The 21,353-nt window shown below is 44.6% G+C and overlaps 1 protein-coding gene across 1 annotated transcript in view; it reads left to right on the top strand.

Annotated features, from left to right (window-relative positions):
• The window catches only part of ATP10A (ATPase phospholipid transporting 10A (putative)), a gene marked incomplete at its 5' end in the record, with an annotated part of 107,718 nt that overhangs the window by 47,278 nt on the left and 39,087 nt on the right, over positions 1-21,353 (top strand). The window contains 6 exons of the mRNA XM_080809662.1: positions 3,051-3,136; positions 12,723-12,829; positions 13,239-13,370; positions 14,454-14,584; positions 16,161-16,413; positions 19,594-19,811. Coding sequence (XP_080665788.1) covers positions 3,051-3,136; positions 12,723-12,829; positions 13,239-13,370; positions 14,454-14,584; positions 16,161-16,413; positions 19,594-19,811 — 927 coding nt within the window. The remainder of the gene's footprint in view (positions 1-3,050; positions 3,137-12,722; positions 12,830-13,238; positions 13,371-14,453; positions 14,585-16,160; positions 16,414-19,593; positions 19,812-21,353) is intronic.

Here is a 21,353-nt window from a genome sequence, read left to right as displayed (position 1 = left end):
TCAAATCTCCTGATTTTTTTTTTTTTAACTCCATTTTTGGGTGAACTCTGCTAACTCCACATGCACGAGCATTGCTGAAGATGGGAAGGAGGTGGATATCAACAATCAGACCAGGATATATTTAATAGGAAGCATCTTTTTTAAAACATTAAAACTTAAAGACTTGTTTAAATATCTTTGAAATTTTCTTTAGAATTACACACTTTCTGGCTTATTAAACATAATGTCATCTTTGCGTGTTAAAGCAGGATAGCCTGAGAGTCAGCAGCTGAGCTGGATGTCTGAAAGGCCAAGGAACTGCCATCAGTTACTCAGAGGCCTCTTGACCTTGGGTATGACCTTAGGCGTGGTCCCTAATCACCTTAAATTAAAGGTAGCATGAAAACAAACCCTGCCATAAAAGGTGGTGAGTAGCTTGTAGCACGGGGCCTGACATTTAACAAGCTATCAAAAAATTGTAATTGGCGACAGTGATGCTGGTGATGTAGTAGAGTTGTGCCCCCAAAATTACTTATGCATGCATGGTGTATTTATATTGCCGTATTTATATTGAAATCCCTGGTTTTCTGGGCTATGTTATACTTGAGGAGTAATTCCTTTCTTCACAATCGATTCTCAATGTATGGACATATGCTTTTTTTTAAACTTTCTTTTTGTTGTGGTAAAAATATACATATAACACACAATTTACCATTTTGACCATTTTTAAATGTGCAGTTCTGTGACATTAATTTTATTCACGTTGTTGTGTAACCATTATTACCATCTACCTCCAGAATTTTTTCATCTTCCCCAAGAGGAAGTGTTTTTTGTGTTTGTTTGTTTTTTAATGGATTTAACAAGCTCAGAATGGAAGGGTGGGTTGGGATCCTCTAATCCTCTAACTCTGTCCATGCTCCAGGGGGCAGTGTTGACAAAAGTTTGGCAGATGATGGTGACTAGCGCATGACCTTGAAGCCAGTTTGGAATGAAACTAATGGGGAGGTAGATGAGTGAGAAATAAATGGGGTATTATTATATCATGAGTTTACTTAGAAACAATCAATATAAGTAGAATTTTCCCACCCAAAAAATGTGCTCTGCATGTGAAACTTTTTAAAATGAGAAACTAAGAGATGGTCTCTGTATTGGTTTGCTGGGGCTGCCATAACAAAATACCACAGTCTAGCTACTTAAACAACAGAAATTCACTTTCTCACAGTTCTGGAAGCTGGAAGTCCAGACCAGTTTGTCCACAGGGTTGGTTTCTTCTGAGAACCCTTCTTCGGGTTGTAAACAGCCATCTCTTCCCTTTTTCTTTTTATGATTGTCCTTCAGTGTATGTCTGCATCCAAATTTCCTCTTAGAAGGATACCAGTCACATTGTATTAGGCCTCACCTTAATGACTTCATTTTAACTTAATTATCTCTTTAAAGGTCCTGTGTGGGCCTATTATGAGGTTCTGGGGTTTAGGACTTCAACATATAAATTCTGGGATATGGGGTGAGGATGGTAGTGGTTACACAGTTGAATTGTAACAGTCTCTGAAGATCCCTCCAATTCTAAAAATCCTCAAAATTCTCCCCAACTCCAGATGAAGCAGATGAAACCAGGCAACCTGAGCCTTGGACGTGCACATTCCTCAAGGCACATGGTTATTGATAGAACGTTCCGAATGCAGCACTGGAGTCCAGAGACGGAATGTCCTACCATTTCTGAGCCATTCACATTACATTTTTCTTAGAGAGAAAGAATAACAAACAGAGTATTTTAAGTGCACCCTTCTTGTCTGCCAAGAATAATACTGGTGTGCTGTGGAACTCAGTCCCTTCATGGCTATCCTGGATGCTGCATCTGCAAATGTCTGCCTTGGAAAAGGCAACCAACTGGCTTCAAGATACTTCAGATGGCTTTAAATGAACTCGAGGCAGCTTGAAACATAGCCTCACTCTAGAAATAGAGCCAGAGGCCATTTCAGTCCAAGGGGAGCAAGGCTGATGGCTAATTAAACCTCAAGAAGAGTTTTTTAAAATGGCATTTTAATTTCAGCTATTGAATTGAGCTACTATTATCCAGTGAGTTCTCTTTTTAATATACAGGATGCACTAGGAAACAGTAAGAACTGACGTTTGAGTAATTACCTTTATGGCTATATTCTGTGCAGGAAACTACGTTGTTGTGGTAGAGTCATAATCACCTGGGGTGGTGTTAACAATATTTATGCCATTGCTCTGATTTTTAACCACTTGCACTTTTTACGTGATGATTTACTTGTGTGAGCAAAGACAATGCAACTTTTCATCATGTTGTGACACTTGGTAGAGAAAAGGGAATGACAGGCCTGAGCAATGAGAGCTAATTTTTTTAAAAATCCATTAATGATAGTTATATATATTAAAGGCCTATTCCCTGCATTTCCCTCCCATTTTTCTTCCTCCCATCCTCCTTTCCTCTCCTTTCCTTCTCTCCACTCCTAATCTGGTCATATGGCTTATGGCAGTGTTATATCTCTCAGTGGCAAAATTCTCAATGAGAGACTTTGTGGTGAGCTGCCATTTTTCATCAAGTAAAATAATGGAGAAATTGTCATTAAATGTATGTCATTAAATACCTGTGCAAAAATTTTAGTGCACACTGAGGAAATGTCATTTTATTATAAATTCCTATTTTCCGGATGGAATTTGCTTCTCTAAACTGTATAGGAAATTGGAAGGTGCTGGTCTGTTTCAAAAAATTCATTCATCCCTTTCAATCATTAGTGGCTTCCTTTGCTGTTATCTCTTAGCCTTTTATTTTCATTAGAGCTATAATCCTTTCCAGCTCACTTACTCACCAGCACTGTTCTACTAATTGCTATTCATTCTACAATGATCCGTTATCATTCAGTATAAAAATGAGAAAGCCTGAGCTAAGTGCTGTGTGCCCATTGGCATTCTGCAGAGGTTTCCGAGCAGACTCCTTCCATGAAATTTCCCTGCCCCATGTGGATATGAGACCGAAGAACAAGTGCCTTCTAGAATGGAACGGTCTGAGCCCAGATTTCTCTAATGTATGCATGCTGTTGTTTTAGGTCTCCGAATTCAATCCTTTGACGTTCACCAGCATAATCGAGTGTGAGAAGCCAAACAACGACCTGACTAGGTTTCGTGGTTGCATGTGAGTATTGTACATATGTTTGATCTTGATCTTCTGTTTGATACACACACACACACACACACACACACACACACAGCTCAAAAATAAGCATTTAGTATTCTTTGCCACATGTGTAGCCTTTTAGGAATGTTGCCCATAGCTGAGCTTTCTTGGATGCTTATGAGACTGGTTTGTAAGATCCTATCTGCAGTAGAAACTTGCCCGCACTGCCTGTGATGAAAAAATACAGCTTGTCCTTCCTCTAGCTGGCCCAGGTTGGATGAGGGGAACAAGAGAAGTATGGTTGGCTGAGTACACATGGCCCCATTAAGTGGAAGTATGGGGGCTACCCAGGAGGAGTCTGGGTAGAAGCTCATTCATTCATTCACTTAGGTATTCAGTCACTGAGTATTTGTTGAGCCTCCGCTGCATGATAGGCCCTGTTGAGGGCTCTGAGAGTAATGCAGTGAACTGAGTAGTTAAAAAAAAAAAATTATTGCCTTTATGTTTATTTCATTCTAGTTAGAGGAAAAGAGAGACAATAAAAAAATGAAAAAATAAGTACAGCCTATAATGTGTCAAGTAGTTCAGTCCCTTGCTCCGAAATGAGAAGACAAAAAAGGTGGATAAATGACACAGGCTTAGCATGTGGTGTACTTGCAGAAGCTGGGCTATGTGTACGTGGGACATATATGCGAGTCTCTCTACTTTCATATTCATTCAGAAATATCAGTCATACTGAGTGTGTGTGTGTGTATGTATGTGTGTGTGTGTAGTCCTTTGACTTGGGGAAAACAATGAGACAGAAGAGGGAGGAGCATCAGCATGGAGTTGCTGAGTTGGATGCCAAAGCTGTTGGGGGCAGCCTCACAGGGAATGAATGAGATGTGTGTGCAAGAACATGAAGGACTGTAGGTCTGACCTACCCTGACTTACTGCTTGACCTCTTGGAGCCTTAGTCTGCTCTCCCAGGCTTAGTTCTCCTGTGTGGAAAATTTGGGGCCTTCTCTTTGCCAGCTTTCTTGCTTGAGGTATAAACTGACTGGTCTAACTGCTTTGTGGTCCAGGCACGTAGTGGCCCCCACAGACACGTGGGGGTGAGGCAGGATACTCTGCTTCTGGAAGTAGGCTCCATTTCCAAGACCTCTCAGTGTATGTTTGAATTTTCGGGGTCACTGGCACATCCAGCACTGTTGCATGTGCCCCAACGCACTGTAGACTTCTTATCCTGCTATAGGGTGAGCAGTGAATGAAAAGCGTTAATAGTAAATGGTGAAATGTGTGTGCTGCCAAGAGGGGACCCAGTTACCCACCAAAATTGCTGGTCCATGCCTGAAGGTCAGAATTTGGAAAGTGCTAGGTCATTCCTTAAGGAGCCAATTAAAAGAGAATAAAACCCATTAAGAAAAATGTTAAAATGTAGTATGTAGAATGTAGAAGGAGAATACTCAACTACTCATAGGTAACTTGTCTGCCATGGATCCTTCACCCTCTGATGACCCCCTGGACCATCTTCTGTAGGCCCACTGACCCATTGTCCCCAAGACTTCACGCATGGCACCATTCTCAGCACCACTGTGAATCTCCAGGGCCACATCAGCTAAATGGAACAGATGCTGGGTTTCCAAAGGCCCTAAAATAACCATCTTGAAGGTTGGTGAAGGCATCTTCTAGGGGAAATATTCTATGCACATTCTTGCTGTTAGGGTAATTTTGTGAGGCCAACTCTACCAAAGAAAAAGGATAGACATCCTTCACCAAAGACTGTACTCCTCTCTTATGGTCTGTCTTCTCTTCTATAGGGGTTCCTCCAAACTTCTGAAAGATGCAGTGCTCCTGTGCTCTGATGACTATTCTCACACTTTTGTTGCCTGCTCTTGAGTTGGATTAACACTGAAAGGGATTCAACCCTAAGTCAGCAGCTCTCGGTGCTGCCCTCCAGGAACTACGCTTGTCATAGGGATATTAAACAAGTCCAGCTTAGTAATTAGGCTAGCAGGCTCTGGAGCCCACACTTTTAGCTAGATGACCTTAGATGATCTAAATAACTTTATTCATCTGTAAAATGGGGAGAATCATGGGAGCCCTCTCAAGTCCTTGGAGCAAAGTTTAATCAAATTAATACCAGAAAGCTTTCAGAAGGGTGCTTAATAAATATTTACCACTATTATGGTCATTGCTACTATTGCTAATATTATTACCATTACAGATAATACCATAGAGCAGGGAGATAAAAGGATCAGGAGAGAGGTGTAAGTGAGAACATGAATGTGTCCAGGGCAAGAGGTGCCGTTGGAAAGGGAGGGTGATTTGTCTTCAGTGTGTGTATTAGGAGAAGCCATAGAAGGAAGGTAATGGGGTTTTGAGATTTCCTGAATTTGAGGAGCTGGCAAGTGCCTCAGATGGAGTGAATGTGGACAGAACTTCAGGGGAGTAGGACCTAAAGATAAAGATTTGAGGACCTTCTGCCCCAGAGGTCATGTATGAAGTCAGGGAACAGGCCTGGGAACATGGGACAGAGGTCTAGGGAAGAAAGGAAAGGAATAAAGACAGAATAACCCCACAGTCAGGAGCAAGCATCCTTAGGTGTGATGGGGTGTGGTTCCAAGGGGAATGTCCAACGATGGAGGCAAAGCAGGGACATTCAGGAGAAAATCTTCCTGCCGCACTCCAGGGGCAGCCTAAGGAATGGGAAGGCCACACCATCGGAGTGCAGACCCAGAGGGTCAGAGTCCAGATTGCAGGAGGTAGAAGAGGAATTATATTTTTCCTCTGCTCTTTCTAGAAATCTGGCCTAAAAAGGAGAAACAGGGCCAGAGATGAAAGCCTCAAAGAAAGGGGAAGGACTCTTATTAGGAAAAAAGAAGATAGCAAAAAGCCAGACTGGTGGAGATACCATGTGGGCAATGCTGACTTTCGGGTGTGGGGAGGTGGTGATCAATGAGAGGTAGCGTCCCCTGGTTCCTTGCTTACCCCCAGTGTCTGCATCACCTCCACACTGAGCCCTTAGCTGACTCAGCACCCTCAGCCTCTGCGTTCTCTGGCAGATGGCTGCTTGAGTGGATGTCGTTTTGCCCCCCAGCCAGCCAGGCTTACTCAGCTTCTGCAGCAGATGCCTCCAACAAACGTTTTTAACATGAGTGACCTCACTGGTCCATCTCCTAAGAAAGAAAGGCAAGAAGGACAGTTGCCTGCTGCATGAATCCTTCCCACTCTGCTCCCTAGGTTTGCCAGACTTTCTCCAACCTGTCGTCCTGCTGTGAGACTCATCTCCAAGCCTGGTCCCAAGTCCTGCTAGTCTAGATGCTGCCGGGCTGCCAGTTCAGGTCTTTGCATACTTGGGCTCTGGTTTAGTTGTGATTTACCATTTCCACCACGCCAGGTATTTTGGATTGGCCACTGGAAGGTCAGGGTGCCGATGGGCCTCTAGCAGGCCAACTGAGGCAGGGTCTCAGGAGGTGGGACATAGGGGACTGTGTGTTAAAGTTTCTCCCTTTGGTGCTGTGCTGCAGCCAGCATGAGCAGCTCTATTCCCTAGCCAGGCTGAAGTGCTACAGGAAGCGTGAGGGGCGTGGGGGCAGGGAAGTGGAGTGTCAGGGGAGGGGCCTGTTCCTCCCCTGAGAGAAGGGAGGCCCCAGTTCCCATACTGGTCCTTATGCTCAGGAGTGGGGCTAACTTGGGAGGTAGATCTGCAGCTTAGACCCAGGGAGCAGATCAGCAGCCAGTTCCCTGGTAGGCTGGTTTGCTGGATTTCATTATCTGCTGAGAATGGCCTCCCTTCAACCTTGACTCAGCTGCTGCCCTGTGACCTTGCTCCAGCCAGGGATCCCAGGCCAAGCCCAGCTGCCCTTTATACCAGCAATACCAGTTTCACTCGTATTTGGACCAGCCAATCTGAACTCAAAACTTTAGCCATTTACACTTAGAGAGATCCAAGCTTGGGTTTATAGGAAGAAGACCCAAGTCTGAATTCTAGCTTTGCCCACTCACTAGGCAAATTATTCTGCATTTCCTAACATGACTTCCTCCTAATGTTGGAAGTAACAGTGGCTGACATGAGAAGGAAGGAAAAGAATATGGGTGAAGAATGAGGTGAATTATTTCTTTCCTTTTTTTATTGTTTATATTAGTATATGGGTAAGAAAATACAGAAATTCTAAGATAGGCTTGAAATATTCCAAGAAAAAGTAAGATCATGTATTTAGAAACTAAGAAAGAAAGAAATTCATGTGCAAGGCAACAAGAGAAATAATCCTTTAACTGTCTGTGGAGGAAGCATGAGGTGTATTATAACATGTCAGGCAGGAGAGTGGTATTAGCCATGGTATGTGATTCCATTGGGATGAAATGTCTTCAATAGGAATGTCTTTATAGATAGAAAGCAGGTTAGTGATTTTCAGGGTTTGGGGGGTGGAAGGGGAATGGGGAGTGACTGCCAGTGGTTATGGGGATTCCTTTTGGGATGGTGAATATGCTTTAAAATTACCTGGTAGTGATAGCTGCACAACTGTGTGAATATACAAAAAAATCAAAACAAAATGCTCAACTGTACACTTTAAACAGGTGAATTTTATGGTATGCAAAATGTATCTCAAGCTGTTAAAATTTAAAAAAAAAAAAGTGTTAGGACCTTCATTATTCAAGGGCACCTTAATGCTCACCGTTGTTTAGTACAATCCCAGAGTTAAGCACTAATGAAATCCTGTTCTTCACCCCTGTTGGCTCCTTCTCCCTGACCCAAGGCATTGCAGCCCAGAGAGGCCCCAGTGAATGGAGACCAGTTCAGTGGCTAAGTGCCCCAGCAGCACCCAGCTCAGCTGTGCTCAGCCAACCTCATGGCATATGGTGGGTGATTTCAGAAGCCACCAGTCAATCAAACATTTTCGTTTACCTTTAGGAATAAAGCAGAGAGGTTGGTTGGTTTAGTCTGAAATAAAATTCCATTTCAAATTGTACATACAGGTTCTATTTCTGATCCCAAAGTCTTCTACAGAGTAAGTCCTGAGCTCCCTCCCTGCATGCTACAGAGCCTTATAGGACCACCTAGGGCTGGGAACCTGCCATTGCAAACCTGGTCATGCTTGTTGGGGTAGTCTCTCTGCCCTGCAGATGACACACTCCAACACCACTGTCACCTGTAAGAGACAGCAGCACGAGAGCCCTCATGGGCCCTTTCCACTCTCCAGCCCAGTGTCTGGATGGAACTATGGGTTTATGTTCGAGATGTATGCACTACCGATGACCAGGCATTAAGATGAACTGTACCAACTGGACTCGTTAAAACTAGAAAAATTTATTTTACCTTGACACCTTTAAGTGACATTTATATCTCAAGAAAATCCATCATCGACACAAAACACACAATTGGGTTATTTTTGCACTTACATTAGATAAACAAAAACTTGATCAACTATTAACTTAAAGAAAATTCTTCTATGATTTCTTTCTCCCTACCTGTCACTCAGAGTTCCCTTGGGCAACAGATCTGGCACTCAGATTCACATCTGTGGAGAGGGGTCTTTTTGCTAAGGTCCTTGAAACAGGAGTGGATGGAGCCACAAGAGTTGGTAGCAGCTGAGCTGTCACCACTGTGAGGTCCAGTGGCCCCAGGACAGGAGTGGCCACCTGGACTCATGTCAAGGGGGTCACCTGGGGAGGCTCATAGTCCTAGTCTAGGGACACACCCAGCCCAATACTCACTCCCCAAAAGGAGCCAGGGAATGAGCTCCTCATCCTCCCTTGCCTGTGTTCACGGCCCTGTCCTTGTGACATAACCATTGGATGGATCCAACCTAAAGCTGAGGGCAGTGCGACCTTCAGCATTTGCCAGGCTTAGAGATAGATATCAGGGGTGCCAAACAGAATAAGATTTGAGGAGCTCATATTTAGAAGTGGACACAAAGAGGCATCAAAGAATACTCTAGAGTTTCCTGGCTGCAAGGCCTGGGGAGCTTAACCCAGAGAACCTTCCTGAAGTTTATAAAATGTGAGCCCAGGCTAGCAGGCTAGGCATCTCTAGGCTAACTGGCTGCACTGCAATGAGAGGCAGCATGGGTAGAAGGATGTGCAGTGCGAGGTGGCTAGAGCCCAAAGCCTGCACAGGAAGAGCCCACAAAGATGCTGCAGAATCAGCTGGGCCATGTGTGTGAAGCCTGAAGAAGTAAGGAGATCACACAGAATCTCCCAGGAGAATGCAACATTCAGGTGCACACACTGAAAGGTTGCTCTGGTGACTGCGTGAGAAATGGACAGGAGGGACCAAGGCTGGTGGCATCCAGGTCAGCAAGGAGTATGTTGCAGTCTCTGAACAGAGAAATCTTGGAAGCCTGCATTAGGGCAGTGATGCACAGAGGGAGGGAGAAGGAGGTGGATTCAAAAAGTAACCAGGGAGGAGGGTAAAATTAAGGACTGACATTTGAGTAGATGTAAAAATGAGGAAGGAGTGGTCAAGAAGGGCACTCTTGGTGTGGTCAAGGTGTGTGAGGGTGGACCACTATCTGGGGTGGAGAAGAGAGGAGGGCCCAGGTGCTGGAGGTGATGTGACCAGGGGAAGGAAAGAGCAGCTGGCTGCCGTCCAAGGTCCCTGAACTCTCACCCTACTGCCTCTGGTCCTGGGGACAACTGGTCAGCAACAAGCACACCTCACACCTCTGCGTTTGAACTAATGGATTGCTGCCCGGTTGCTGGTCCCTGGAGGAACGAGCCTTGATGTGGAAAACCCATTACCAACAGCAAGTGCTGATAGGGAGACATGACATCTTCTGAGGAAGAATAGCTATGCAGAATACTTACTAGCTGAACTCCACGGTTTCCCAAGGAGCCAGCCTGTGGCCCTTCCCAGTGCACAGAACAGTCTTGCCAAACAGCTCTCTCATCACACTTGGACTTTGGGACAGTTTTGATTTGGAAGAGACTGGTTGTGATGAGTCAGGAAGCCAGGAGACTTGAACTAGAGAAGCTCTTCTCAGAGGCTCAGATGCAATGTTAAAGGATGCCTCAGTTTGCTCAGGCTCACCGTAGACCAGGCAATTGGAACAACAGAAATCTATTATCTCACATAATGAGGGTTAGTATCTAAAATCTATGAAGAACTTACCAAATTCAACAACCCAAAACCAATAATCCAATTTAAAAATAGCCAGAAGACACAAATAGACATTTTTCCAAAGAAGACGTGCAGTTGGCCAACAGACGCATGGAAAGACGCTCAACATCACTCGTCATCCGGGAAATAGATATCAAAACTACAGTGTGATATCATTTCACACATGTCAGAATGGCTAAAATCAACAACACTAGAAACAAGTGTTGGAGAGGATGTGGGGAAAGAGGAATATTCCTGTTCTGTTGGTGGGAATGCAAACTGGTGCAACCACTCTGGAAAGCAGTATGGAAGTTCTTCAAAAAGTCAAAAATATGGGGCGCCTGGGTGGCTCAGTGGGTTAAAGCCTCTGCCTTTGGCTCAGGTCATGATCTCAGAGTCCTGGGATCGAGCCCCACATTGGGCTCTCTGCTCAGCAGGGAGCCTGCTTCTCCCTCTCTCTCTCTCTCTGCCTGCCTCTCTGCCTGCTTGTGATCTCTGTCAAATAAATAAATAAAATCTTTAAAAAAAAAAAAAAGTAAAAAATAGCACTACCCTAGGATCCAGCAATTGTACTAGTAGGTACTTACTCAAAGAATGCAAAAGTCCTAATTCAAAGGGATAATGTACCCAATGTTTATGGCATATATATATAAACATATATATTATTTGGCTATATCTACTATAGCCAAATAATGGAAAGAGCCCAAATGTCCATCAGTTGATGGATAAATAAGAAATACAGACACACACACACACACACACACACACGCATACACACACACACACTGGAATATTACTCAGCCATAGGAAGAATGAAATTTTGCCATTTTCTAATGATGTGGTTGGAGCTAGAGTGTATTATGCTAAGCAAAATGAGTCAGTCAGAGAAAGACAACTACCGTATGATTTGACTCTTGTTTGGAATTTAAGAAACAAAACAAGTAAGCTTAAAGGAGAAAAAGAGGGGCAAACTAAGAAACAGACTCTTAACTATAGGCAGATTGATAGTTACAAGAGGGGAAGTTGGAGGAGGAATGAATTTAATTGTCAATGGGGATTAAGGAGGGCACTTGTGATGAGCACCGGGTATTGTACTGTAGTATATTGCAGACTCAAAAGTGTATTGTAGACTTGAAAATAATATTACACTGTATGTTAAGTAACTGGAATTTAAATGAAAGCTTAAAGAAAAAGAAAAATTTGTCTATTTGTGACAACACAAGGTACTGATGAGGAGCAGTATTCTCCATGATGAGCAGGAAATAGGCACAAGACCACAGAGCAACCTTCCCTGGCCAACTTCTCACTCAGTCTTATAGTTCCCGGGTCTACCCTCTCTAGCTGTGGTCTGTCCCTGTGATGAAAACAAGCCTGTGATGCTGACAGCAATTTGTCCATGCGGGGTTTTCCTACATATCAAGCAATTCTGTCACAGCAGCTGGGTGTCCTATAATTTAACTCAATTCTGACACCCCCTGCAGACAGTGTCAGATCCTCCAGGTTAAGGCTCAGTCCCACAAGACTTCCTCGTTCCAAATGCCAACCGCAAGTCCACACTGTCACCTGTCCTTCTGACTGATCTGTTATAAATCCGAGGTTCCCACAGCCCCCTTCTCAGGTTTGATTAATTTTCTAGAGCATCTCACAGTACTCAGAAAACAATTTGCTTACTGTTTACGTTTATTATAAAAAGATATGATAAAGGATAGAGGGGAACAGCCACATGGAAGAAATGCATGAGCAAAGAATGTGGGAAGGGACGCAGCGCTTCGGCGGCTTCTCTGGGCATATCACTCTTCCCGCACCTCCACGTGTTCACCAACCCAGAAGTTCTCCGAACCCCTTAGTATTGGGATTTTATGGAGGCTTCATCACATAGACACAATCAATGATTAATTTAATTTCCAGCCCCTCCACACTCTCTAGAGAATGGAAGGTGAGGCTGAAAACTCTTAAGTTTCTAGTCCTGCCCTGGTCTTCCTGGTGACTAAACCACAACCAGGAGTCCACCCGGAGTGGCTTCATAAGATCAACACCTACTCTTGTCTCCCAGGAAATTAAAAAGGATGTAGTATCCTATGTCAGGAAAAACTAGGTTCAGAGATGTTCCTGGTGCTCTTATCACTGGGAAATTACAAGAGTTTTAGGAGTCCTTTGCTGGGAACTGGAGTCAAAGACTAAGTATTAGAACAAAAGATCCTGGTAGCACCCCTATATAGCAGGGTTTTTAGGAGCCCTGTGTCAGGAACCGGGGGCACAGATATATCTGTCTTACTATTTCACAAAGTCCATGGACAAAATAAAGAAACATCCAGCTGTTGAGATACTTCTAGAAGCCCAGTTACTAGTGAGCACCAGCTCCCTCTCAGCTCTTGCAGAGATCCACGGAGACGAGCCACCCACTCCCGGAGTTCTCTGTTTCTCTTCCCAGCATCCAGACCTTCCTAACCCCCAGGCGATGCTCCTTGAGATGCAAGGTGCTTGTGAACATCCCTGTGATGCATGCCACCTTTTCCTCGACAGGATACATGACAATGGGAAAAAGGCCGGGCTATATAAAGAAAACCTGCTTCTGCGAGGATGTACCATCAGAAACACGGAAGCTGTTGTTGGCATCGTCATCTATGCAGGTAGGCCTGGCCATGGCACATGCGGTCTGTGATGCCGCTGGCTTGCCACCTGTGCTGGGTGCCCTTGAACATTGCTCCTTGTCCTTTTTTTTTTTTTTTCTTTTCTGATTACAAAAGTAGCACGTAGACATTGTAAAAAATTAGAAAGCCCGGAAAACAGAAAGAAGAAACATTTCTAATAGTATCTCAACCAAAAGTGTTCTCTCCTAGCATTTTAACTTATTTCTTCCCATTGTTTCTCCACGGTTGTTTACGTATTTGGGATTCATTTCATACCCTGTGTTTTTGACTGAGCCTATCCTGTAAGTATGAATGGATGGCAGCACTATGCTTCAGTCCGTGAGTTGGGGCGTGTGGTCACTCCACTGCTGGGCACCAATTTACCACATCCCTCTTGCTCCCCACACAGGACATGAAACCAAGGCTCTGCTGAACAACAGCGGGCCCCGTTACAAACGCAGCCAGCTTGAGAGGCAGATGAACTGCGATGTGCTCTGGTGTGTCCTCCTCCTCATCTGTATGTCTCTGTTTTCTGCAGTTGGTAAGTCTCCTTCATGGGTCACAAATAAAAGGGCACTGCTGGACAGCCTCCAGGTGAGCCCAGTGGGCTGCCAACCACTCATTCTGACCCAGCGCTCTAAAGTTAAAACACGCGTTTGTCATCCACTTAGACTCAAGGGCTGGTTGTATCAGTGCAGGCCATGTTAGAGAGGCCTCGATGAATGAGCTTTACAAAGTAATGTTACTTTTCAAATTTGAAACTTCTTGGATGAAAGAATGGTTTAATCACAGCAGTTATAATGATTTCAGCAGAAGAAGTATTAGTCACCTGGTGATAAACTGAGAATAACAGAGCAAGAGAAGTACAAATGCTCCTAATCAGAACTCTGTGAGAAAAGGGGGCAAAAAGCATCTGTGTCCTAAGAAAGGACTAGCAGTTAGCTTGCACATGGACTCTGGTGTTGTCCAGCCTTTGATGGGCTCCAGATCTGGCATGCTGCCTTGGGAGTGCCTTGCAGGTAACCGTGTTGAGCCTCTGGGTAAATGATCATCACCCCATCCCCTGTCCAGTTACCATCCTGAAGCAGACAGGTGTGATGTGGTCTTGGAGCTCAGTGGTGAAAGACACAAGTATATGGGTCATGAAAAGGGCTTCTGTTGTCAGATAGGCATGGGACCCAGTAGGTGAAATAATGTGCATTTCCACTGGCTTCTGATAATGTGCAATTTGAATCCATAGCAAGGGTCAATAACAGGCAGTATCTGGGGCCTACTGACAAGACGTGTTTTGTGAGGCACATGCTGGGAAATTCCTTTTCTGGGATTTCCCATTGGTAGCTGCCAGCCCATACCCAGTTTCTGCCTCATGACCGCTGTGCTTTTCAGTGCCAATAATGGGAAATGCCTGACGCAAGGGAGAGTCCGAGAACCAGTGTCTTCCAGCAATCCAACTGTGGGTGTCAGCAGTCCCTGCCGTGCCCCTTTTCTTTCTTACATGGCAGGGAAGGCTAATGAGAGCCAGTGTGCCTGTGTCCATAGTCTTAGAATTTTGCTTTAATTTGCACTAGTGGTGTCTTATTTTTCCCATTGGATGAATGATGTTTCTTTTTGAATGTTGCTGTAGGACACGGACTGTGGGTACGGAGGTATCAGGAGAAGAAATCGTTATTTGATGTCCCTGAGTCTGACGGCAGCTCTTTATCCCCAGTCACGGCTGCAGTCTACTCGTTTTTGACAATGATAATAGTTCTGCAGGTAACAGTATTAAGTACTATTTGATAATTGCTTAATTTTCTGGTAAGAACTTAAAGTTATCATACTCTGCTAAGAATGTCCTATAAATTCTGCATCTGGGAGGACCACAGATACATCTACCTAATGTGCTGCTTCTTACTTTTCTACCTAATTTATCTATAGGGTCTTCTTTGGGTGCTTTTCAAGTTAACATTTTCCTAGGATTCTTAGGCCTTGCAAGGTTGGTTTTTGGGTAATTGTGTTTTATTTTTCTATTCAATTACTTCTTTAAAAAGACCCTAAATTTTATTTTGGGATAATTTTAAGATTTACAGATAAGTTACAAAAAATAGCGCAGAAAGTGCCAATATGTCCCTTACCCAGAGTCCCCTAATGTGAACTTAACTACATTACTATGGTAAAATTGTTGAAACCAAGAAACCAACTTTGGTACTTTGCCATAAGTTCTAGATGTCATTTGGCTTCTACTAGTCTTTGCACTAATGTGCTTTATCTGTTCCAAGATTGAATTCAGGCTATCACATTGCATTTTGCAGCATTGGTTTTTATTTTTATTATTATTACCATTAGTATTATTAGTTCACATGCCTCATGAGCAATTCCCCATCACTAAGTGAGAATCTATGCCCAAAAGTCTTGTTTAAGAGTAGGGAAGGGGCAGTGAGTGTCATCTTAGGAACACAAAGTGCACAGAGGACCTCTCCTTAGCCTTTATCTATGAGGGGAGATCTGTTGTCTTTTATTGCATTTGTTTCATACAACAGGAACTTTCCGAATTAGTTTTTTTTACGAATGCAAATTTCATTCTAGCTTTGTAGTAGTAGTAGCACTAGAGTAGTGTGGTAGTGTGGTAGGTGTTGTGTTAACATCAAGTTACCAGGAGAACCCAGGTAGTCTGTCTGGATATGATATTCTGAGCCCATGAACATCAACTCAATACTGTTATTAACAAGAATTTAAACACTGCCTTCACGAAGATTATTCTTAAATTGTCAAAGTATAACTAAATATTCTTCCCAAAGACTTCTTCCCTTTGCTCTGTGTTGTACAAGATCCCAGAAACTGTCCTTCAACACAACCAGCCTCTGGAAAGACTGTCTCTTCTGAACCGTGGGGTTGTGTCCGCGGGATGGGAAGCTCTTGTTGCCAGGAGCCCTGGGAGAGCCTGGGGGCCAAGTGCCGCTGTGGTGCGAGGTGACTTTGCTTATGAGGACTCTGACTGTGCCATGTGTTTTTTTCTCTTTCTTTCTCCTCTTTCCTTTCCTAGCTTCTCTCAAGCACAACTTAGTAATATGAAAATGCTTGCTTCTATCCAAGCCATGGTTACCATTCTTCCAGACACGATAGTGGATTTCTGCTCTGCAGTGACATCATAGTCTGTCCTAGTTTAAACTTTTTGCCAATATCCTCATACTTTTCCAATACTGACTCTAAACCAACCTGGTTAAGCTCTTAAAGGTACAGTATAGTCCCTACTTACTTGTGGTTGTAGTCATTTGTCATTTGAATAGTTCGGACTACTTCTGCAGCTCCCTAGTCCTCCTAATTGTTCATGTGTATGCCTTATGTCTTCTAGGTTTTGATCCCAATTTCCTTATATGTTTCCATTGAAATTGTTAAAGTATGCCAAGTGTACTTCATTCATCAGGATATAGAGTTGTATGATGAAGAAACGGACTCGCAGCTGCAGTGTCGAGCTCTGAACATCACGGAAGACTTAGGGCAGATACAGTATATCTTCTCAGATAAAACTGGCACTTTAACTGAGAATAAGATGGTTTTCCGAAGATGCACCGTGTCTGGCATAGAATATTCCCATGATGCAAATGGTGAGTCTGGGGGTGGGGACTCCCAGTCTGGGCTGGACAGAGAGCTGCTATGTCAAAGCTACATGCACACATGCCTGGACACACATACACGCGTGTGTGCGCACATGTACGTGTGCGCGCACACACACACACACACACAAACTTCAGAGATTGCTGATTTTTGAGCGAGAATAAAACATAGAAAGGCTGTTGGAGCAACTCAGGAGACTGAAGCGTGGCAGCATTTATAGAAACAAATACAGAATTCCATGTTGCTGACAGCGCCCTATTCACTGCAGTATCTCAGTGTGGTGGGCATCTGCTTAAACACTCATTTTCTGCCAGATAAGAGAACCAAAGAGGACATTGTTGAGGAACTCACTTCTGAGGCACCCAGTCTCTTTACCACACCAAGAAATGAAGAGATGTTTTTGTTGTCACCTGTCGGTCTTCTTGTTATTAGCTGAAAGTCTCAGAAAGGCATTGGGCATTTCATGCTGTATTCTTTGCCTTAGAAAATGTTGTTCGTGAAAGCTGGAATGAAATATCACACCCATTTGAATTTTATGGATGGTTACTCCTCCCCCCTCTCCTTTTCTTATCCTTGGCTGCCTCTGTCCTCCCTGAGCCCCTACAGGAACCATCCACTTCATCAGTGGAGGGTATGACTAGAACACCCATCAGAGCCAGGAGAGGGCACCATGATAAGGGTCTTGGTGCCACAGTAGTGTTTGTGGTGCCATGGTACCTTTGAGAGGCAAACCAGCTCTGCAACTAGGACTCCCTGTTCTTCCTGCAACAGCATCTGAAAATGTGAAAGTCTTGCCATGGGAACAGAAGCAAATAAAGAACAGGAATCAGTACATGGACATCATTAGGAAGCTGTTCTTTAGGGGGATATGGTGGGAAAGATCTGTTAGAGGCATGGGGTTTTTGTGAGTTTCATAGACTGAGAATTAGGATATCCAGTAACGCCCTTTATGTAAAATTAAAGTAATCATATTAAACAGAAGTCATAGGAACTTATCCACTATGTTTATTGTTTTATTTGCCACCCAAAATACATGGTCAGTGACTGTCCATCTGTCCCCCTCACACTGTCCCTTCCGTAACTCCTCAGCCTTGTGCAGAAGAGTCCATTTGCCTAAAAGCAGAGCTTAGCCTAATTATAAAGGAGCCAGAGACCCAGGTCTGAAGTTGGGTCGGAAGCAGCCTTCGAAAGCTGGACCTGAGGCTCCATGGGCAGAATCCCAACTAAGATTACAGAAAAAATTTGACAGTTGTCAGATGCTTATCATAAAATCAAAGGATTGCATTGCCCCTAGAAGACACAGGAAAGCATTTCTGGTGAAGACCAAAACAAGCAGGCCTCTCTGCTGCATGTTTAAAAGAAGTGCTGTCATCAGTCATTGACATGCACCTGAGGCCAAGAGCAACTTCAGTTGTTACTGCCCATGACCTGACCTCTTAGATCTTATTAGTAAAATGAATTAAAATGACTTTGACTTTGTACAATGAACCCAGTTCACATATCTCAAGACAGTGGGTTGGGCCATCTCTGACCTCTTGTCCTGGTGACATTGTGTGCCCAGAATGAGGCATGACCTGCTTCTTGCCTCCATCTTCCCCAGCAACACTGAGAGTGTCACTTAGGCCACATTGTCGTATCATTGTAGACCACAGACACATCAGCAGTGGTCTGAGGAATTGCTTCTTTTAGACTAATATCCAACTAGTGCTGCAAGAGAGTGGCACGGGCTTGTGCATCCTTCGAGAGGTTGACACCAGGCTCCTAATGCACAAGCCCAGAAGCTTGACAGCACTGCATCTGGGTTTTGTTCTTCCTCGCCGTTCATTTACCACCAAACTGGGACATCCATCAGCCAGGCGTGGGTGGGAGGGGCAGGAGGAGATTTACTTCTGGGGTAAGGGATTCCCTGAGTTGAATCCTGGTGTTGGCAATTATTTGGCCTTGTGACCATGGATGACTTACCTTTCCTTATCTCTGTTTTTTCTGTTTTTCCCATCCCTAAAGAAAAGTCTTCCTAAAGAAAGATGTTGAATATAAGGCCTGGCTCATAGGACAGACCAACGCCACAGGCATGCCCAGATTGGAGGGCCCTTCTTAGCCCCTCAGTCAGGCCATGTGTTAAGATACCTTGTGCTCACACCCAGCACTGGACATGCTCTTGGAGTTCCTAGTAATTGGTTGTTTTGAATGACTAATCTTCATGAATAGTCTCCTTGCTCATCCATAATGAAACAAGCTGAACTAACTGGACAAAGCCAGAAAAATGTGTTCAGAACCATCCATTAGCAAGAAGCAGTGCAAAAGGACCTCGTAATTCACTGAGTGGCCACAGGACCACGGGGACTTTTTCTGGGAAGTGCCCCCTTGACGGCTCAAGCGTAACAATGCAGTCAAGGTCGTCTTCAGTGGAGCCTTGCCTGCTGGGTCTCTATCCTGGCAGCATTTGTCCACCCTGTGCAACCCACAAGGACTCTGAGCTTCCCTGTTGGGTAAGGCTTCATCCATCCAGGGTAAATGCAGGCAGTACCTACCACCTACCTGGTCTTGAACAAGGATTTCTCATAGGAAAGCACCATCAGCACAGCCTGAGAACCATTACTTCTGTGTGAGTGCAGGGTAGAGATTCAACTTGGGACCTGTCCTGACAGCCCCAGTGAGCCAGGTGGTTCCATGACCCCAGGTTAAAGGGCAGATCCTGGAGCCAGACTATCCTGTGGGCTAGGCCTTCCTCGTCTTCCCCTCCTTTGTCCCTGTTGTCTGATGCCCAGACCCCATTCATCACTCCTAGGGTCCACCCGAATGGAGGGGCTGTATGTGAACCTATCTCTGTCTACTCCTTCCTTGTTTGTGGACTGGGACGGCTACTGTACCAAAAGGCACTGGACCTGAGCTTTGGCATCACCTTGACCTGGATGAGCCCTATGTGCTTATTAGCAAGTTCCTTATGTTCTCTATGACTCAGTGTGCTTATCTGTGCAGTGGGCTGAGAATGTCAGCCTCACCAGGTTGACGGTAGGTCCAGATAAAATGAGAGCAGCCTCCACCTCTCCGTGGAAACTCTTATTAGATGTGACCTTACCTTGAAGCAAGCGAGGGTAGCGAGTGTTCTGAATCATTTTCATTTTCCTAGCCTCCTTGTGATGTGTCACCCCATGTCCCTCTGCCCACAGCCCAGCGCCTGGCCAGGTACCAGGAAGCAGACTCAGAAGAGGAAGAGGCAGTGCCCAGAGGGGGCTCGCTGCCCCAGCGTGGCAGCGTAGGGAGCCACCAGAGCGTCCGCGTCATGCATAGGAGCCAGAGCACCAAGTCCCATCGGCGCACAGGCAGCCGGGCCGAGGCCAAGCGGGCCAGCATGCTGTCCAAGCACACGGCCTTCAGCAGCCCCATGGTGAGTCCCACTAAGAGCATGGCAGCTGCCCATGCTGGGGCAGCGTCACCTTTCCTGGCCCTGCTGCTTCCCTCCATTCCTCCAAAGTGTCTGCATGTAACAGTATGACTCAACTGTTGTTGGGGGGCCTAGTTCTGTTCAGTTAACAGAACTTTTGTGGCCAACACCTTCCCCCTAAAACACTGACATGGCCCCTTGGCCTTGGGCCCTAAGGATGGGGGATTGCCAGTGAACTATCCAGATGGGTGCTGGAGAGGAAGTCCGTCCTGCCAAATGGAATGAATAAAACATTAGAGCAAGATGACAACTGTGAAAAAGTAAAGCCAAGTAGAAAAAAAAAAGTTTTAATTAGAGGAGCCCAAATCCAATAAACTTCTTTCTCCCTTGCCTTGCCAGCTGCCTAAACATTTATGGACCATTCTGGTCAAGCAGGGAAATTTCCAGAAGTGAGTGAGTGAGGATCTCTTAAAAAGTCCTTTCACTTCTGAAATGTTTTAAGAGCAGAGAGGGAGAATCCATTTTGATCACTCTGTGGTGGCCTGAGTCTCTTCTGTCCTTAGAAACCTGTACAGAGGCTGCCGTTACACTGTGGTCGCTGATTGGTGCGTTTACACAGGCATCTGGGAGGAGGGCTCTCATGCCTGACAGGAGGGGGACTGTGTTGGAACAAAGCTTTCCTGACATCGATCTAGCAATATGGTTCCAGGAGTATTTAAAATATTCAAACTTTCTGACCTAGGAATTTACTGATTCAGCCAGTTTTCTGTGCAAAGCAGTTTATCAGTGGGAAAAAAAAATGTATTCAGTGATAAAAGAATGGCCAAATGAATCATTGTATGTCTGTTTTGAAGTTGTTCAAAGTTATATTTTCAAATGATCCTTAAAAGCCTGGGGCGCCTGGGTGGCTCAGGGTTAAGTGTCTGCCTTCAGCTCAGGTCATGATCTCAGCGTCCTGGGATCAAGCCCTGCTGATCTCTGCTCAGCAGGGAGCCTGCTTCCCCCCCCCACCCCCCCCCCCGCCTGCCTCTCTGCCTACTTGTGATCTCTCTCTCTGTCAAATAAATAAATAATATCTTAAAAAAAAAAAAAAAGCCTGGGAAAGTTCAGACTGCCGTTGACCCTGGAACAGCACAGATCTGAACTGTGCAAGGCCATTTACACAAATTTTTATTTTTATTTTTTGTTATAATTTTTTTATTGTGTTATGTTAGTCCCCATTCATTACATCATTAGTTTTTGATGTAGTGTTCCATGACTCATTGTTTGCATCTAATAACCAGTGCTCCATGTAATCTGTGCCCTCCTTAATACCCATCACCAGAGTAACCCATCTCCCAACGCCCCTCCCCTCTAAAACCCTTAGTTTGTCTCCTGGAGTCCATAGTCTCTCATGGTTTGTCTCCGTCTCTGATTCCTCCCCCCGCTTCATTTTCCTAATGTCCTCCATGTTATTCCTTATGCTCCACAAATAAGTGAAACCATATGATAATTGACTGTCTCTGCTTGACTTACTTCACTCACCATAATCTCCTCCAGTTCCAT

Source organism: Martes martes (genome assembly GCF_963455335.1).
Source record: "Martes martes genome assembly, chromosome: 7".
NCBI lineage: Eukaryota > Metazoa > Chordata > Mammalia > Carnivora > Mustelidae > Martes > Martes martes.
Note: the sequence above shows the minus strand (reverse complement) of the source record. Positions and strands in the feature narration are given on the sequence as shown.